The sequence below is a fragment of the Egretta garzetta genome, unplaced genomic scaffold (genome assembly GCF_000687185.1).
Source record: "Egretta garzetta isolate BGI_Z169 unplaced genomic scaffold, ASM68718v1 scaffold912, whole genome shotgun sequence".
Taxonomy (NCBI): domain Eukaryota; kingdom Metazoa; phylum Chordata; class Aves; order Pelecaniformes; family Ardeidae; genus Egretta; species Egretta garzetta.
In genome coordinates this window covers 327,943-343,641 of record NW_009258882.1, presented here as the reverse complement: position 1 = coordinate 343,641, position 15,699 = coordinate 327,943, and the positions used below count along the sequence as shown (strand labels likewise).

The window sequence follows — 15,699 nt, the reverse complement described above, 5'->3', positions numbered from 1 at the left end:
GGGGGTGTTCAGCCTGGAGAAGAGAAGGCTGCGGGCAGAGCTGAGTGCAGCCGGTCAGGGCTTCAAGGGGGCCCAGAGGAAAGGGGGGGGATAAGCTTTTGAGTAGGGCCAGCTGGGACAGGACAAGGGGGGATGGCTTTAAACTGAAGCAGGGGAGGTTTAGCCTGGATCTAAGGCAGAAATTCTTTCCAGTGAGGGTGGTGAAACCCTGGCAGGGGTTGCCCAGAGAGGGGGTGGAGGCCCCATCCCTGGGACCATTCCAGGCCAGTAAAGGTACTGCAGGTTTTTACAGTGAGGACTCGCTTGCTTGGAACTGGAAGAAAAGTAAATTTATTTCCCAGAATGCATTTTAAACTAATAGTGTTTGTTATCAGCTCGGGTAGGAGTACCCAGTTATGACTCCTCGTGATTTCCCCTGGGGATCCAAGCAATTATACCTAAATGGAAGTGTATTTCCGGGAAGATTTCTAACATCAGTTGCTTTGAGTTTGCAATGGGAGATGCATTTAAAGGCTTGGGCTTGCATTTACAGAGCCAAAGACTCAGACTCTGGTGCCAGAAGTAAACTTCAGATCTGAGAGTTTGATGCAGAGGCTCAGATGGGAAGCGTGAGCCTCAGCTCTTCTGAGATTTTCTGTCTCTGACCATTTCCCACCCCAGCTGACAGGTCAAGCCAAAGGGCAGAGAAACACAGGTACAGTCACAACGTCACCACAACCCCAGGCAGCGCTCCAGGCGTGGGGCAGAGGGGCTGGAAAGCTGCCCGGGGGAAAAGGCCCTGGGGGGGGGTTTGTCACCAGGGGGCTGGATAGGAGCCAGCAGGGTGCCCAGGTGGCCAAGGGGGCCAGCAGCATCCTGGCTTGTCTCAGGAGTGGTGTGGCCAGCAGGAGCAGGGCAGGGACCGTGCCCCTGTGCTGGGCACTGGGGGGGCCGCCCCTCGAGTGCTGGGGTCAGGGTTGGGCCCCTCCCTCCCCGAAGGACCTGGGGGGGCTGGAGCGTGTCCAGAGAAGGGCAGCGGAGCTGGGGAGGGGTCTGGAGCCCCAGGCTGCTGGGGAGCGGCTGGGGGAGCTGGGGGGGTTCAGCCTGGAGAAGAGGAGGCTGAGGGGAGCCCTCATCGCTGCCTACAACTGCCTGAGAGGAGGGGGGAGCCGGGGGGGTCGGGCTCTGCTCCCAGGGAAGGGGCGATGGGACGAGGGGCAGCGGCCTCAAGTTGTGCCAGGGCAGGGTGAGGTTGGGGGGGTCGAGTCCCCAGCCCTGGGGGGATTTAACAGCCGGGCAGAGGCGGTGCTGAGGGCCAGGGTTTGGGGGTGGGATGGCAGGGGTAGGGGAGCGGTTGGGCTGGGGGAGCTGAAAGGGCTTTGCCCACCCAAACCATGCTGGGATTCTATGATCACCTTGTTTAATGTTCAGCAGCACGTACGCTACCGGAACGTTGTAAAACCTACCTCTTCAGTGCTGCCTTCTTTAAAAAGGGAGGGGACAATACTAGAGCACAATAAAACCCAGGAAACCTAATTATGTTCGTGTCAAGGTATTTCTGGTGGATATAACATGAACAGGAATGGCATCTGCTGCTGTTGAACACGTCTCTTTGGGTGTCTCGGAGGGGAGAAGAAATTAATCTCCATGTATAGAAGGCAGCACGGGTACCCAAGATCCTGCCAGCAAGGAACCACTTCACTCAGGCAGGACGTCCACAACCTCCACCAGAGCAACCCTAAAGCTGAACCAGAACTTGCTACTAACAGCAGCTCGTGTCCGTGGGATTCCCAAAAGCTTCCACTGAAGCCACAGACCAGAACAACGGGCTTTCCAGACATGCCCATCCACAGCGTGGTTCAGGAATTACACACGGGGAGGCCTTCTACCAGGAGCAATCACCATAACTGTTTGAACAAGAAAACCTCTTGGAAGAGGACGCTGATATGACGGTGCCCCAAAGGGAGCGAGCAGAGATAAAAATGAATCAAAGGAAAGGCTTTAATAGGAAGGCAGCCTGGCCGCTGCGCCTCGCCTGCGCGCCTCGGTACAGGCAGGGCTGGGGTCGGGGGCGTTGGGTGGCTGGGAACTGCCTGGAGCTGCTCTGGGGGCATCTGGAACCTGGGAATGATCAGCACCTTGTTCTCTACTCTCAAGAAGAGAAAGAGGAAGAAGAGGGAAAGAACACAGGCGCACACTTGTCCCCTGGAGTTGGGAATGTCCCCATGACAGGAGAGCGGATGTAAAGAGGAAAGGACAGGTTTGGTGATTTATTAGAAGAACAAAAAATAGTTCACTGATGCAGTTAATGAAGCAGGAAAAATATCGCCTACATTTAAAGCAGATTTCTGTTGACCTCAAAAAAAAGGAGACGTGTGTGTGAGACTCGTCGTCCTCTAGAAGGCTATACAAGGCAAGGGTGGCAAAATTCAAGTGGTTTATAAAATACAGCTCCTCTGAGTGCACGAACCGTTGAATGACAACAGCCGCTCTTCACCCGCGCAGCCGAAGGGACCTCTGCCACCAAACACGGACTACATACACGCGGTCCGTCCCAACTGCGGGGGGCAAAACCAAATGAAATGGGCAGTGGGAACAGAAATGTGCATTGCTAAAAAAAATATCACGAGGGCGCCTGTTGACATGATGGCCTCGACATCAGTCTTTCTTTCTATGGCGCAGAAAATTCTCCCGCATGAGCGTTTCTACGGGAAGCCCCATGCACACCTATGCATGCCTACAAACATTGGGCACGGCACGGAAATATCAGATAGGAATGGCAAATCCCACCACTGGTGAAAATCCGCAAACTGGGAGGCAAGGAGGGCAGCAGAGACGCGTGTCCAGCGGCTCTCGGGGGGGAGTCAAGTTCAGTTAAGTGAACACCGCACGCGTGACTTCAACATCCGTCTCCTACCATCCTGGCAACCAACTGGTAGGGAACAAGTTCGTTAAGAACTTGGATTTGGTCGCCTCTCGCAAAGATTTAAGGAAGAATTGGTCACGTAAAGGTTCAGCCAGCTGGTCAAATCGTGCTGGTTTGGGCTGGGGTAGAGTTAATTTTCTTCACGGTAGCTGGTCCGGGGCGAGGGTTTGGATTTGTGCTGGGAACAGCGTTGATAACCCAGGGATGCGTTCGTTATTGCGGAGCCGGGCTTACACAGAGCCAAGGCCTCCTCTGCTCCTCACCCCACCACTGAGGGGCTGGGGAGGGACACAAGGAGCTGGGAGGGGATGCAAGGAGCTGGGAGGGGACACAGCTGGGACAGCTGGCCCCAACTGACCCCAGGGATATCCCACACCGTATGGCGTCATGCCCAGAGGATAGAGCTGGGGGAAGAAGAAGGAAGGGGGGGGACGTTCGCGGTGATGGCGTTGGTCTTCCCAGGTCACCGTGATGGAGCCCTGCTGTCCCGGGGATGGCTGAGCACCCGCCCACCCACGGGACATTAGCTGCTGGCCGGGGTTAACCACAACCCAAATACACGAATACTTCCCAAGAAAACCAGCCGCAGCAGTTCGCACCATGGCCAGGCCTATGTAGCATTTGCATCCGCTGAACCAGACATCAAACAGAACCCAACGACTGCACAGCCCCAGAATGTCACATTTGCACCTTGAACGCTACACGAAGCAAGGATGTGGGAGTTTCACTGATGCTGGCACCCAGGCACCGGGCGCAGAGAAAGCGTCACAAGATGTGCTAGCTGGACATCCCTCCTCGGGAGCCTGGTGTATTGAAACACCAACGGAAAAAACTTCCTCGGGCTTCAGCGTCTTTTTGAAACCATCCGCTCCTTGTATTTCTGCACAGCATCCCTAGCACAAGCAGCCGTGTGGGTTTTTAGTACAGATCTGCCCACCAGGGAACAAGCCTGCCCAACTGCAGTCATGTTTTCAAAGGTTTTAGTATCCAGAGAGTTAACTTGGGCGTTTTGCCAGACACTTCCAGGGTATCATACACCCAACCAAGCACGGAGACGTGACAAGATTCACCTTCTATTTTAATAAGCTCAACTCTGCTGCCAGAGATATTGGTAGCCTTTAAATTTAGACATTAATGGCAGCTCAAAGATTAAGTCCCAGAGTCTTCTCCTCCTCCTTTTTCAGAGTCTCCCTTTTTGTGAAAAAAGAAGTGAAATGAATCTGCGTCAGGTTTGTTCCGTTACCCAGTAAAGAGTAACAGGCGCTTCCAGGCCACAATTCATTTAATCTAAAAGAATCAGACATCTAGGGTAGGTCAGAGGACCGATGAGGTGCCCCCATTGACTGCAGAGGGAATCCACGGTGAACCAACGCCTGGGGCCAACGACGCGCACATCCTACATTGGTCATGAAGACCACGGAAACCATCTGAGAAACAGGTCGGGTGTATTCGTAGTACTACGAACCAACCACACATGTTCAACCTAAGATCCCGTAGGGGGGTACAGGGGGGGAATTAAATAAATCCTCTGTCCTACATTATTTCCAGAAGCCCTGAAACTCTGCCACACCTTTCTGCCCGAAACACAGCGTTTGTAAGGCTGACATATAAAAACATAGTACAAGAGAAGGAGTTAGTAGAAAGACAGCTTTGCCCAGAGCCCATACTTACATTCCCACCTCCAGGGACATGCTTAATATTGTCCTTGGAACCACACTTGGACTGAACATGGCTGTAGTTCGCTTTTTTGGAGACTATCTGGACCTGGAACGTTACAGAATGGAAAACAACACAAGGGAAGAGGACTGGTTAGAGTTGTCATACGACAGGCTGGAGTGGACGCTCTAACACGGTAGATAAACAAGGACTCGTGTTAAACTCAATCCAACTTTAGTATTAGGTGTGAAAGCAACTGAGGAGGAGAGTGAGAAGAAAAGGTGAACGAAACAAGAGGCTGCACAGACAGTGTTAGTGCGAGAGCGTAAGCGCTACCGTGAAGACCGCTTCTCCGAATGCTCTACGGCTTGGGGACTCAGCCCGCCGGGGTGGGCGCCTGCCTGTCAGAAGGGCCAGGTTCATCTACATCCCCTGTGAAGCTTCCCGGGAGCTCTTTGGTGAGAGCTGCCCCAGGGCAAGGCGAGACGGCTCAGCTGCCTCCTTCCACCACGGATCGAAGCCATGGGGCCACCGCTTCCAACAACGCTATGAACCACTCGGCGCCTGCGCTTCGTTTCCATTGGCCTGGGTTGACTCCAGGCTTGGGTAAGGTCCGTCAGAACCTCGGGGCAGTAAAGCCCGGTCTGAGAAACCATTCTGGTGAAGGTTGTCCAACCTTAAGTTAAATTTTATCAGATGACTCTTATGTGAATTAAATTGTTTCCCCTTTAAACTGACTTGGACTTCGGCAAAATACAGGAGTAGTGTGGCTCGGTGAGCTTTTACTCAGCGAGGTAGTAACTGAGTTAGAGTAACAGGCCCGTATTAACAGAGGTTAGTTAGGACAGCGTTTAGTCTGGGAGTTATTTAACACAGCACAAAATGTGGCAGAAGCTGTATCGAGGTAATTCCTAGAAAAAGGTGACCAATTCGAAGCACAAAAGGAATCACCCAAACGTTCTCACTTGAGCGGGTTTCCAAAAGCTCCTCAGCCAGCTCAGAAAGACTGGATTGAGTGCAACAGCAGCTCGGAAAACCTCCTCGTGCCGTGGCAGTTGGTAAGGGCTTCCTGGCTCCTCTAGAGGTGCAAATCCCACCCGTCCATTAACGATATCCGAATTAACGCCACCCCGCAGGCACTCCTCCCACCTCACTCCCCAGCCACTTGTGCTGAAATAGCCGGTCACGACGGCTTTGGTGACCCCATCAAATGGTGACCACCTAACGCACGGCGGTGAAGGGGTTTGATACAACTGGTTGGGGACTTTGCAGGGAAGATATTAAGCCCTTAACGTTTTGCGATCTTCACGAAAGGAAGCGGCACTGAACTAAAGCTCTCTCCTGAGTTACAAACTAGAGCTGCCTATGGAGAACTGGTCTTAAGGGAAATCTCCGACGCCAAGTTAGGCCTGGCTACCTAAAAGTGAAAAGGGAGGAGACCGCGCTGAAAACATTTACATTTACAGCAGGCCTGGAGAAGACACCTACGACAGCGGCCTCTGAACGCGTTTCACCGAGAAGGTCTCAGGATTTACAGGAGAGAACTGGAAAAGTGTCTGTGCAAGGAACAGTGACGCCGACAGGAGAAAGCAGAAGAGTTGAATAGAAGGGAAAGTGACTCAAAATGGAACCGTTTTCCTTCATCTCCCCCAGAGAAAAGTCTGAAATAAACTCACTTTCCCATTGGGCTGTTTTGGGGCACCCTCTTTTGATACGGTTGTTTTAGTAGTAGCCATTTTAGAGACCGCATTGGGTTCAGACTTTCGTGCAGCAGCGGCTGATTCTGGCTTTTTCTCTATTTTCCCCTAGATGGAGACAAACGGATGATTTCAACCAGCAAAAGCAAAAGTGTGGGCAGGACCGTACGGGAACACAAGCTACCCAGATAAACCCAGATGAGCCAGGACTTCTCACACGCTGCAATTCTCAGGCAAAATCCCATGCCCAGGAACCACAACACTAAGGGGGTGGAGGGGAGACAACATCACTCGGACACGGAACGAAGCGGGCACCCGGGGGGTCATAAAGCCATAATTAAGTTCTCCATTTCTCAGAAAGCTCGCGGGTGCCCTTCAGTATCTCATCACTTCCCCAGTGGCCACGATGGCAGGTCTCCAGGTGACCCCAGGACATTATATTCTGCCAAAAAAATGAAACCCCATCTTTTAGGAACCCGGCAGTGGCACAGCACCACCTCCTGCAGGCGGAGGGCGTTACACAGGTCGTAGTGGCAAACACATCCCCTGGCTGATTTTCTTTGCCTTCGAGCCCTAAGAGCTCTGCTGGATACAAACGCTGGGCTTCCCTTTCTGACTTTGCGCCCGCGCGCTGATTTGCCTCAGGCTTTGCCATCGACCGCTGGTTTAAGTTGTTAACTAATCCAATGCAGGTGGACCGAGCTAACCCAGCTAAGCAGAAAACCGAATGAAAACTTAACGGGTTGTTAGAAAAAAAAAATCAGCCACGACCTGAGAATGTCCATTCTTCTGCTATAGACCCAGGCCAGTGCAGCAGAGCTTGCATGGGGGGGTCAGCATCAATCCTGCATTTCTCTAACCTACCGGCAACAGAGCGGCAAACACAAACCCCAGCACTCCTAAGGCATTCTCTCCTACTCTAAAAACATCCCCGCGTAAATAGGACTACAAAAAGGACAATTTTCTTAAAAGTACAGTTGTTAGGGTTTAACAATTCCATGAAAATCTTTAGAAAATAGAGGACGGTGCGACTAACTGTAAAAATAAATTCCCTCAAACTGACACGATAACCCTGTAAGCTCAAAGGCTCTGCAACCCCAGCACAGTTTCCAATGCCAGAACAATCTTGGGTGTTCTTCTTGACGCGCTGGCCAGCAGCTTTCTGAACTTCTACTTGGCTTCAAGCTCCAATCTAGAAAAGGGTCACCTCCTGCCCACCTCGGAGTTTTTTTAGCAGACTTGGTTTGTCGTTTCCAGAAACTGTTTTGGGGAGCAGAAGCTTCTGTCCTCTGGACCTCTAAGCCTTGAGGACCATACTATGATATTGGACAACTAAGAGACTCTTCGCTGAGGAACAAACCCTTGCGCTATCCCTGCTGGCTGTGCACCACGGCCTGAGAACGCTCTCGACTTTAATGTGCCTGCGAGGAGATTAAGGCTCCCGGCGTGAAACGGGCTCTCTTGGCATCAGATTGAAGTTGTACGTCGAGTTATTTGTTACTGCAGACCTGCAGCAAAGGTAAGTGGGCAAATTTGTTCCACTTTGTGGAAACTAAACCCCTCTGACTACAGGCAAGTGCTAAGACACCCAGTCAGGTAGATTCTTCCAGTGAAAGCATAATTTAAGACCATTACTGACTGGGAGCCTCACGTTCTAGCTATGTGCACGCTTCTCCCTATGGCTCATTCAACACCACCCTCTTCTCTTCTTGTGGCCACCAGAAGTTACCCAAAGAGCAGAGCGTGTTGACCCATTTCTTATCAGCTTTAGGCCTGACAAGTTGAAGAGTCCCCGTTCCTAGACCTGGGAAACTTGGAACTTGCTCCTGAATCCAGATTTCCTGCATCGTAGTGCATTACTCCACCTTCCGTACTATTCAGCAGACTCAATTCCTCTATTCATAGGCCAACTTTTGGAATATAGACAAGGCTTGGAGCTCTCAATACCAACTGGTTTCTACGTCATGACGTACGACAGAAAAACAGAATGGCAGAGTTCTGAATTCCTGTACGCATGCCAGTAAACACCACGGAGGCTCTTAGGGCAGATTCCTTCTGTACGCTACCATTGCTGCCTCGTTAATGCCTTGTGCATAAACCAAGAACCCAGTGAGGAGGAGCTCTGCAGAGCATAAACGAGAAGAGCAGTGAGGATACAGCCACCACCATTAATTAGCAAAGAGCACCCATAACGCTTAAGAGCTACCGTTCCAAAGCGCGTATTGTTATCAGATTTGAAGGAACTTACCTTTCCTCCACCGGGCTGATGTTTAATGTTATCCGTTGATCCAATTTTGGAACGTACGTTTTTCAGATCTGGAGCAGAAACGCTGCTGGTCGGGCGAGATGGCTTGGAAACAGTGCTGGGTTTAGTTGGAGCCTTCGCAGTTGTTTTTTTAGCATCTGCTGTGGTGGTTGAGGTTGTGGTGGGTTTGGTTGCAGCAGGCTTGGGTTTGGGACGACTGGTGGCTGCTCCAGGCAAAGGAGGCGCGCTGGAGGTGGTGGTGGAAGGAGTGGTGGCATTGCTTTTCACTGCGTTTCCAGTCGCGCTCTTCGGGCGGCTCGACTCTGCTACAATTATCATAGCGATAGGTGGAGGGAAGGGGGGGAAAACGATGGGTCAGCGGCTATTTATGCAAACTTGCTCAAGGTGTACAGCGGCCTTGCTTAATAAACACAGCCCTGAACAAGGCGGATTTAACTGGACAAAGTTACCTGATGGTGACTTTGCGGAGGTCTTCTTGGCATCCGCAGGCTTTGCATCAGTCTTGATAGCTGCCCAACACAAAACACACCCGTCAGTATTTCCGAGCAGGGCCCAATTTGCACAGATGAGAAGCCTGGGATCCCAGCACAGCCCCCCTGGGAGGCCAGGGGCTCTCGGCAGCTCCTCGCATGCCACTGGGTCCTCTTCACCCCCAGCCCCCCCTTGCTAACACGCTGCTCGAAATAAAGCATCTCAAGCATTAACCACTCCGTTTGAGCACCTGGCTCAGGCGGTCCTCACCACAGCAGCAAAACTCATCCATTTCCCAGCCAAACTCATCCCTGTTTCCCAGCCAAACTCATTCCTGTTTCCCAGCAAAAGAAATCCATTCACCATTCCATAACGCAACACACCTGGAGTACGGTTTGCATTTTGGTTTTTCTTAAAATAACTTTCTCAATCTGACAGCACTCACTGACGTTATTTTAATCCCATCCTAATTTCATTTCTTAAAAAACAAACAACCCCCCCTCCGAGCTCCTTTCCTTGCTAAACAGTAAAAGCAAAGCCACATTTGTCCGTCTATAACCTTGGTACTACTGCTGATCGGTTCTAACCAATGCTGATCTTTTGCACAGAAGTTATTGCACATACTTTGGTCCCGATTGTAATTGTATGAACCCAAAAATCAATCACTGAACTGCACTGTGCCTTTGGGCAAGCACCAGCGATCATGACCTGATTACATTCCGCACAGACAGAGGACAGCCTGAACTGGGAACGCTTCTATATTCCTCAAAGCAGAATAAAACCACCCACAAAGGTGATCAAGGAAAAATCACAGACTGAAAAATAGAAACAGCACCTTATTTTGAAGAGCTCTTTGATAATGAAATCCTTTGATAACGGAATTCTAGCTGCTTTACTATCAATGATGGACAACTTTGGCTAAAATCCGCTTCATTTCAAAAGCCAAAGGCAGGCAACATTAAACCCAAACACCAAACGGAAAAAAATCAAAGTTAGAAATTAGGAAAACACCTTTCTTGTATTTAATTTCCATTAACAGTCGTAGATCTTTAGATAAACTCAAGTAGCTGGCACGGTATTTTACGGAATGCCAATATAGAAATGAGCAAGCAGAAGAGGCGGATAACCGTAGGCCGCATTAGCCTGGATCATTCCAGCCAGACTTCGTTAAAAGCACTCCATTAACCCCCACGGATAACATACTAGCTAATGAGGTGACACATGTGGATAATGTAATAAGGCCTAAAGGACAGATACTCTTCAAAAAAAGCTCCTCTCAAACCAAGCTCATCTCATTCCTCCAGATCCCAGCTTTAACTGGGAAAACCGTATGGACAGAATAGACTTCGTTTTGTGTAAGGGCAAGGGGACAATCTGGTACTTTAAGACGTTAAGGAGATGTTGTTGCTACTTGTGTGAGTGGGGAGGCAAATGCTGGGATGCTTTGGTCTACGTCATTAGCGTGCGATGTTGAAAACCTGGAGAACGATAAAGAAAGTGTTCTATAGTGACAGCCCAAGCCTTTGATCTTTTTGAAGCTGGCAAAAATACACCCACCCCACCCCCAAAAAATTATCAGTCGAGCACCGCATCTCCTGTGGCTCTCATTGAGTTGAGACAGTGACTGCCGTTTAATACCGGAAAAAGTGCAACCATATCATTGCAAACCAAGCCACTGTACACACATTTTTAAACTGTGAGAATGACCGAACATTTGAGCAAACCACAAGGAAGCGAGCGTCTCTGTCTTTTGAACCTGGAAAGCAAGAGCAGGCGTCCGTCTGAATTACCACCTTTAGCCAGGAACTTCTTATCCGCCTCAAAGCTACATAACGAGAAGCTAAACTGTGATCAGAAGAGATCCAGGTCTCTCCATCACTCCATCGACAGCCCTAGCTGAAGTTGCACGTGCTCTACCTAAGGGAGTTGTTAGTGCTTGGCTCCTTGTGACTCCCCTTCAGGCCCCACAACGCTGTTCATCCTCTATCCCACCCTTGCCTTCTCCTCTTCCAAACCAGGACTCCCTTCTTGTACCGTTCAGGGCTCCTCTGTGTGATTTCCAGATCCAGACAGAACAGCTTTCTCTCCTGATGGGAGCTTCTCCAGCTGACCTCATCTCTCCCTCGCCCACCCAGTTCTCACTGTACTTTGGCAATGTCCCACCACCCTCACTGGTGCAGAAGCCTCTTCCTCTGTACATCTTGCCACTTGGAACAACCTTCCTCCATCTCTGCATCAGTGACTCCATCTCTTTTCAAATGTCATCAGAAAACACGTCTTTGTTTGTGTCTCAATTTTGGAAGGAGAAATTAACTGCGCTCATTAAAACACATGAGGCATTCTGGGCTGCAGTTCGCAGAAAAGACCACACAAAATGAGTTTTACAAGGACGTTGTCCATGGGATCAGTTAAGATATGCAGCTCTTGGGAAGTGCAACGCTTCCTCTACACAGGATTAATTCTGTTTTCCCCCAGAGCACGAAGGATGGAATGTACATCTAACCTAACGCATTGCACCATGGTTAAAACACTGCTATTCTATATATTTAGTATATTCTATACTAAAACACTATTGGGAAAGACGGGTTACTACTCCACGCTTTGGGACTCATAGAACAAAGCAACCAACACGTAGGAGTAGTCGTACGTGTTTATTGGCATATTTTGCCAGTGAGGTCTGGTCATTGGAAAAGACTTGGAAACGTTTAACTATGTTTTTATCTGACGTTAAATCTCTCAAGCTCCTTCAAAGTGAGTGAAAACACTGTTTTCAGGATGCTAACACGCTGCTCACGTTTCATGCTGACTGTGTTGAACTCATGGGAAGTTCCCTCTTTGGCAACAGGAGAAGCGGGATAAAGTTTTCTGAGGAAGCTGATGTGGTTTCAGCCCCAAATTCCTCCTGCACCAGTAAAAAACCTCCACTTCTGTTCAACCTCTCTTGTTTTTCAGATACACTAATTTGAGTGCTTCAAGTCCTCTTCAGGAGATTTGCTTTTGCCAAGTTTTAAATTGGTTTTAGTGTTTATTCAACTGTTACTATGGCAAAAGACAGGGAATAGCATCCTTTCTCTTAAATCAAGCACGTTCAGTAATCGCGTTAACCCTGAGTCACACAGAGCTGATCCAAGTGGGCCTTGAAGGTCACTCAGATTTGGTTTTGGAAGCCCCAGAGAGAAAAAAGTCTGACCTATGGTCTCCATGCCTTGGCACAAGGTCTGGTCTTGTGTCGTATTAAAAGGGTTGAGATTTCAACTGTCCCTAAGCTTCACTCCTTGTGCCCTTGATGCCGAGAAGGCCAATGGCATCCTGGGGTGCATCAAGAGGAGCGTGGCCAGCAGGGTGAGGGAGGTTCTCCTCCCCCTCTACTCTGCCCTGGGGAGACCCCACCTGGAGCACTGGGTCCAGTTCTGGGCTCCCCAGTTCAAGAAAGATGAGGAATTCCTAGAAAGAGTCCAGAGGAGGGCAACAAGGATGATGAGGGGACTGGAGCATCTCCCCTAGGAGGAAAGGCTGAGGGATCTGGGCTTGTTCAGCCTGGAGAAGAGAAGGCTGAGAGGGGATCTCATCAACACCTACAAATATCTCAAGGGTGGGGGTCACCAGGATGGAGCCAGACTCTCCCCGGTGGTGCCCAGCGCCAGGACAAGGGGCAATGGGCACAAACTGAAGCAGAAGAGGTTCCAGTTGAACGTCACGAAGAACTTGTTGACTGTGAGGGTGCCCGAGCCCTGGCCCAGGCTGCCCAGGGGGGCTGTGGAGTCTCCTTCTCTGGAGATCTTCAACCCCCGCCTGGCCGCTGTCCTGTGCCCCCTGCTCTGGGTGAGCCTGCTTGGGCAGGGGGGTGGCACTGGGTGAGCTCCGGAGGGCCCTGCCAGCCCCGGCCAGGCTGGGAGTCTGGGAGATTCTGTGATTCAAGTCAACTCCTGACTGACAGGTAGGCCAGCTTACACCTCTTAGGACTGGTTAACAGCAGCTACGGCTTCTCCTAAGTGACTATGTTCCAAGGGTTGGCTTTTTTTTTTCCCCCCCTTTTTTTGTTGTCTGGACCTGAAGCTCACAAGCTTGTTTATTAGGAGACTAAAGCGATGGGGCCACAGGATAACCTACCCACAGGAAAAAGCCATCAGCCTACTGGAATACGTGCGAAAGGCTTCATAGCGTGAACCAATGATGCGACTCAAAGAGAAATCAGCAGCTGGTTGGAAAGGGAGATTTGAAGAAAAACAAGGGAATACTCACACGTTGGCCTCTTCGGTGGAGAAGTAACAGTATTTTTCGCAGCGGCAGTGACTGGCGATGCCGCCGTTGTCCTCGGAGTAACAGGGGTGCTCTTGGCAGTAGTTCTAGGAGGGGTAGACGATGGAGGCTTTGACAGCAAGGTCCGCTTCTCCGTGGTCTTCGCATCTGCAACCTGAAAGCGAACAGGCTGCGTTAGCGCCGGTATTTCACCGACAGACTCTTCAACGTGTTTGCCAACAACAAGCCTGAAATCAGTTGGAATTCTTTACATCCTTAAACACGCAAGCTAGGCACCGCTGAGACATTATCATGCAGAGGATGAAAAATATAACTATGGCATGTGGAAGCGACTGAGGATGTTCAGTGCAGGACACAGAGCACGGCCCCTGCTGAATATTTGAGTTCATCCAACTCTGTTCCCGCAATAATGCGCGGAGGCCATTCACAGATGCGAAGGAGGCTTTGGTCTCTGAACAAAATGGAGAACGTCCATCCCAGAGCAACACTTCTGGGAGAGGCTTCTTTCCTTCCGGAGGAGAACTGCTCCCTAAGCTAAGGTAGCAGGCATTAAAACACTGTGGATATAGGAATTAGGTCTTGGTGGTTTATTCCCCACTTGGAAAAGCATTTCACGCCTGTCCCTGGTAAGCCACTTGGTTGTCAACCGATCTCTTAAGTATTAAAATAGGGAGTTAATGCATGGAAACAGATGAGATCTTGATTTCATCAAAAAGGGATTCAGGATCATGTAAAAACTTAAACAAAACTGAAGATACTGGCTCCCAGAAGAAGTAGGGCTTTACGCCCATGCTTTTGCTGGCTTTGGTCAGTTTAAAAGACACTCAGATGCAGTTCTTCAAGCTGAAATACGTAGTAGGAATGCTAGCATTTGGGCATCAGCCGAAAGCTTCTGAAGCTGATTTCAACATTCCCTGTCAAATTTGGATTCTTCTACTACATAATAGCACAAGTTCACGTCGGGAATATTCAATGGGCATTTCCCGTTCTTAATGTTACACGTGGCTACCCGACTTCAGCTTTAAGATGCTCCACTAAGAACCGTCCACAAATCTCCCCTCCTTGGAGAATTACAAACCTCCGCTATTTCCTAAGCACGAAGCATACCGTCGGTTATCTTTGCATGGGTTTTACAATGACCAGACATCCCAAAGAGGCAACCAGGGGGAAATATTGAAGTGTTCAAACTGATTTTTTCCCCCTTGATATTAATATGGAAGCTCTCCCTTCAGTTTTCCCGTGCTCTTGTCTGGATTTAAGAGTTATCCTATGTTTGTATCTGTATTTAAAAAAGACTCTTCCTCCAGTATCGGAAAGAAAGAAGGAATTATCTTGCGTACTTCACGACAGTTCACAAGGGAAGTCGTGGCAATACAGTCAAGTATCATTTTCCCCGCTGTGATGACATGATTAAATGCGTGGGCCGTGATGCCCTGAGTGGGTTAATGAAGCTGATAGCGAGAACTGCAGCTCTCACAACAGGGTGAAGCACGTTCCCGACCTCAGCCCCCCATGCTTAGCACTGCAATTATGCTGTGACTCTAGGGTAAGACAGCCGGGAAGTTAACACCTAAGTAAGTTCTCAGAGCTCCCCCCCAACAGCAAATCGTTGCTTACCTTTGGTTTGGTCTCTTTTGGAGCTAAGGTGGAGGGACGTGTGGTGCCGGTGGCTGGGCGCTTAGCAGTGGTGGCTGCAGTAGGACCTGCAGGAGGGCTGCTGGGTTTTTTGTTTGGGCCAGGCGTGGCAGGGGCTGGCCGCTTGGGGCTGGTAGCGGACAGGGGCCTGGCTTTCGTTGCTGTGGGCTTTGTAGATGGTGTGGACGCGGCAGGCTTTACGTTTTTTAAAAAAGCAAAATCCAGTATAAAACCAAAAAAAAAAAAAAAAAAAACCAACAACAAACAACAGAAATAAAAAAAAAGAAGCGCATTGTAAACCAAAACATTGAGCTGCAAGAACATAAAAATGCTGTTTTAAATGAATCAAACAAACAAAATAATTAGCTTTCTGTTTTCTGAGCATAACCGCAAGACCAAGAGGAAGCAGCAGGAGAGGGCTGCCTTCCGAGCCCTGTGGTTTTGCCATGCAATTCAAAGCGACCAGGATTTATTCCAGCGACATCTAAAGCAACAGAAGGAATCGCTGGTAAAGCTGGGATTAGTAACTGGGTGTTCCTGGCATCCAGTCCTGCGTGCAGTGCACAGGACTTTGCTTTCCTATTACACGCACGCAAGGGACGGCAAGCTCCAAATGCGCTGATCGGTGCTGGTGGTCGCGTGTCCTCCACCCTCGAGGGGACCGAGAACCCCCTGCCCTCACCACTGCCCCAAGAGTTTGGGTTGGGATTTAGCTGAAGGCTGCGGGCTTCTGACCGCAGGTATCGCTCACATTTCCTAACCAGCCCAAAAATGAGAGAACATCAGATCCCGAGCAAGGTCTGGGAATG

General features: G+C 50.0%; 1 protein-coding gene across 1 annotated transcript in view; it reads right to left on the bottom strand.

The window, feature by feature from the left end:
* LOC104121810 (microtubule-associated protein 4) overlaps positions 1 to 15,699 on the bottom strand; it is a 163,549-nt gene that overhangs the window by 15,309 nt on the left and 132,541 nt on the right. Inside the window, exons 13-18 of the mRNA XM_035889476.1 lie at positions 14,873 to 15,085; positions 13,238 to 13,409; positions 8,974 to 9,033; positions 8,507 to 8,829; positions 6,238 to 6,366; positions 4,577 to 4,669 (exon numbers count right to left, since the gene is read on the bottom strand). Of these exons, the coding sequence (XP_035745369.1) occupies positions 4,577 to 4,669; positions 6,238 to 6,366; positions 8,507 to 8,829; positions 8,974 to 9,033; positions 13,238 to 13,409; positions 14,873 to 15,085 (990 nt within the window). The remainder of the gene's footprint in view (positions 1 to 4,576; positions 4,670 to 6,237; positions 6,367 to 8,506; positions 8,830 to 8,973; positions 9,034 to 13,237; positions 13,410 to 14,872; positions 15,086 to 15,699) is intronic.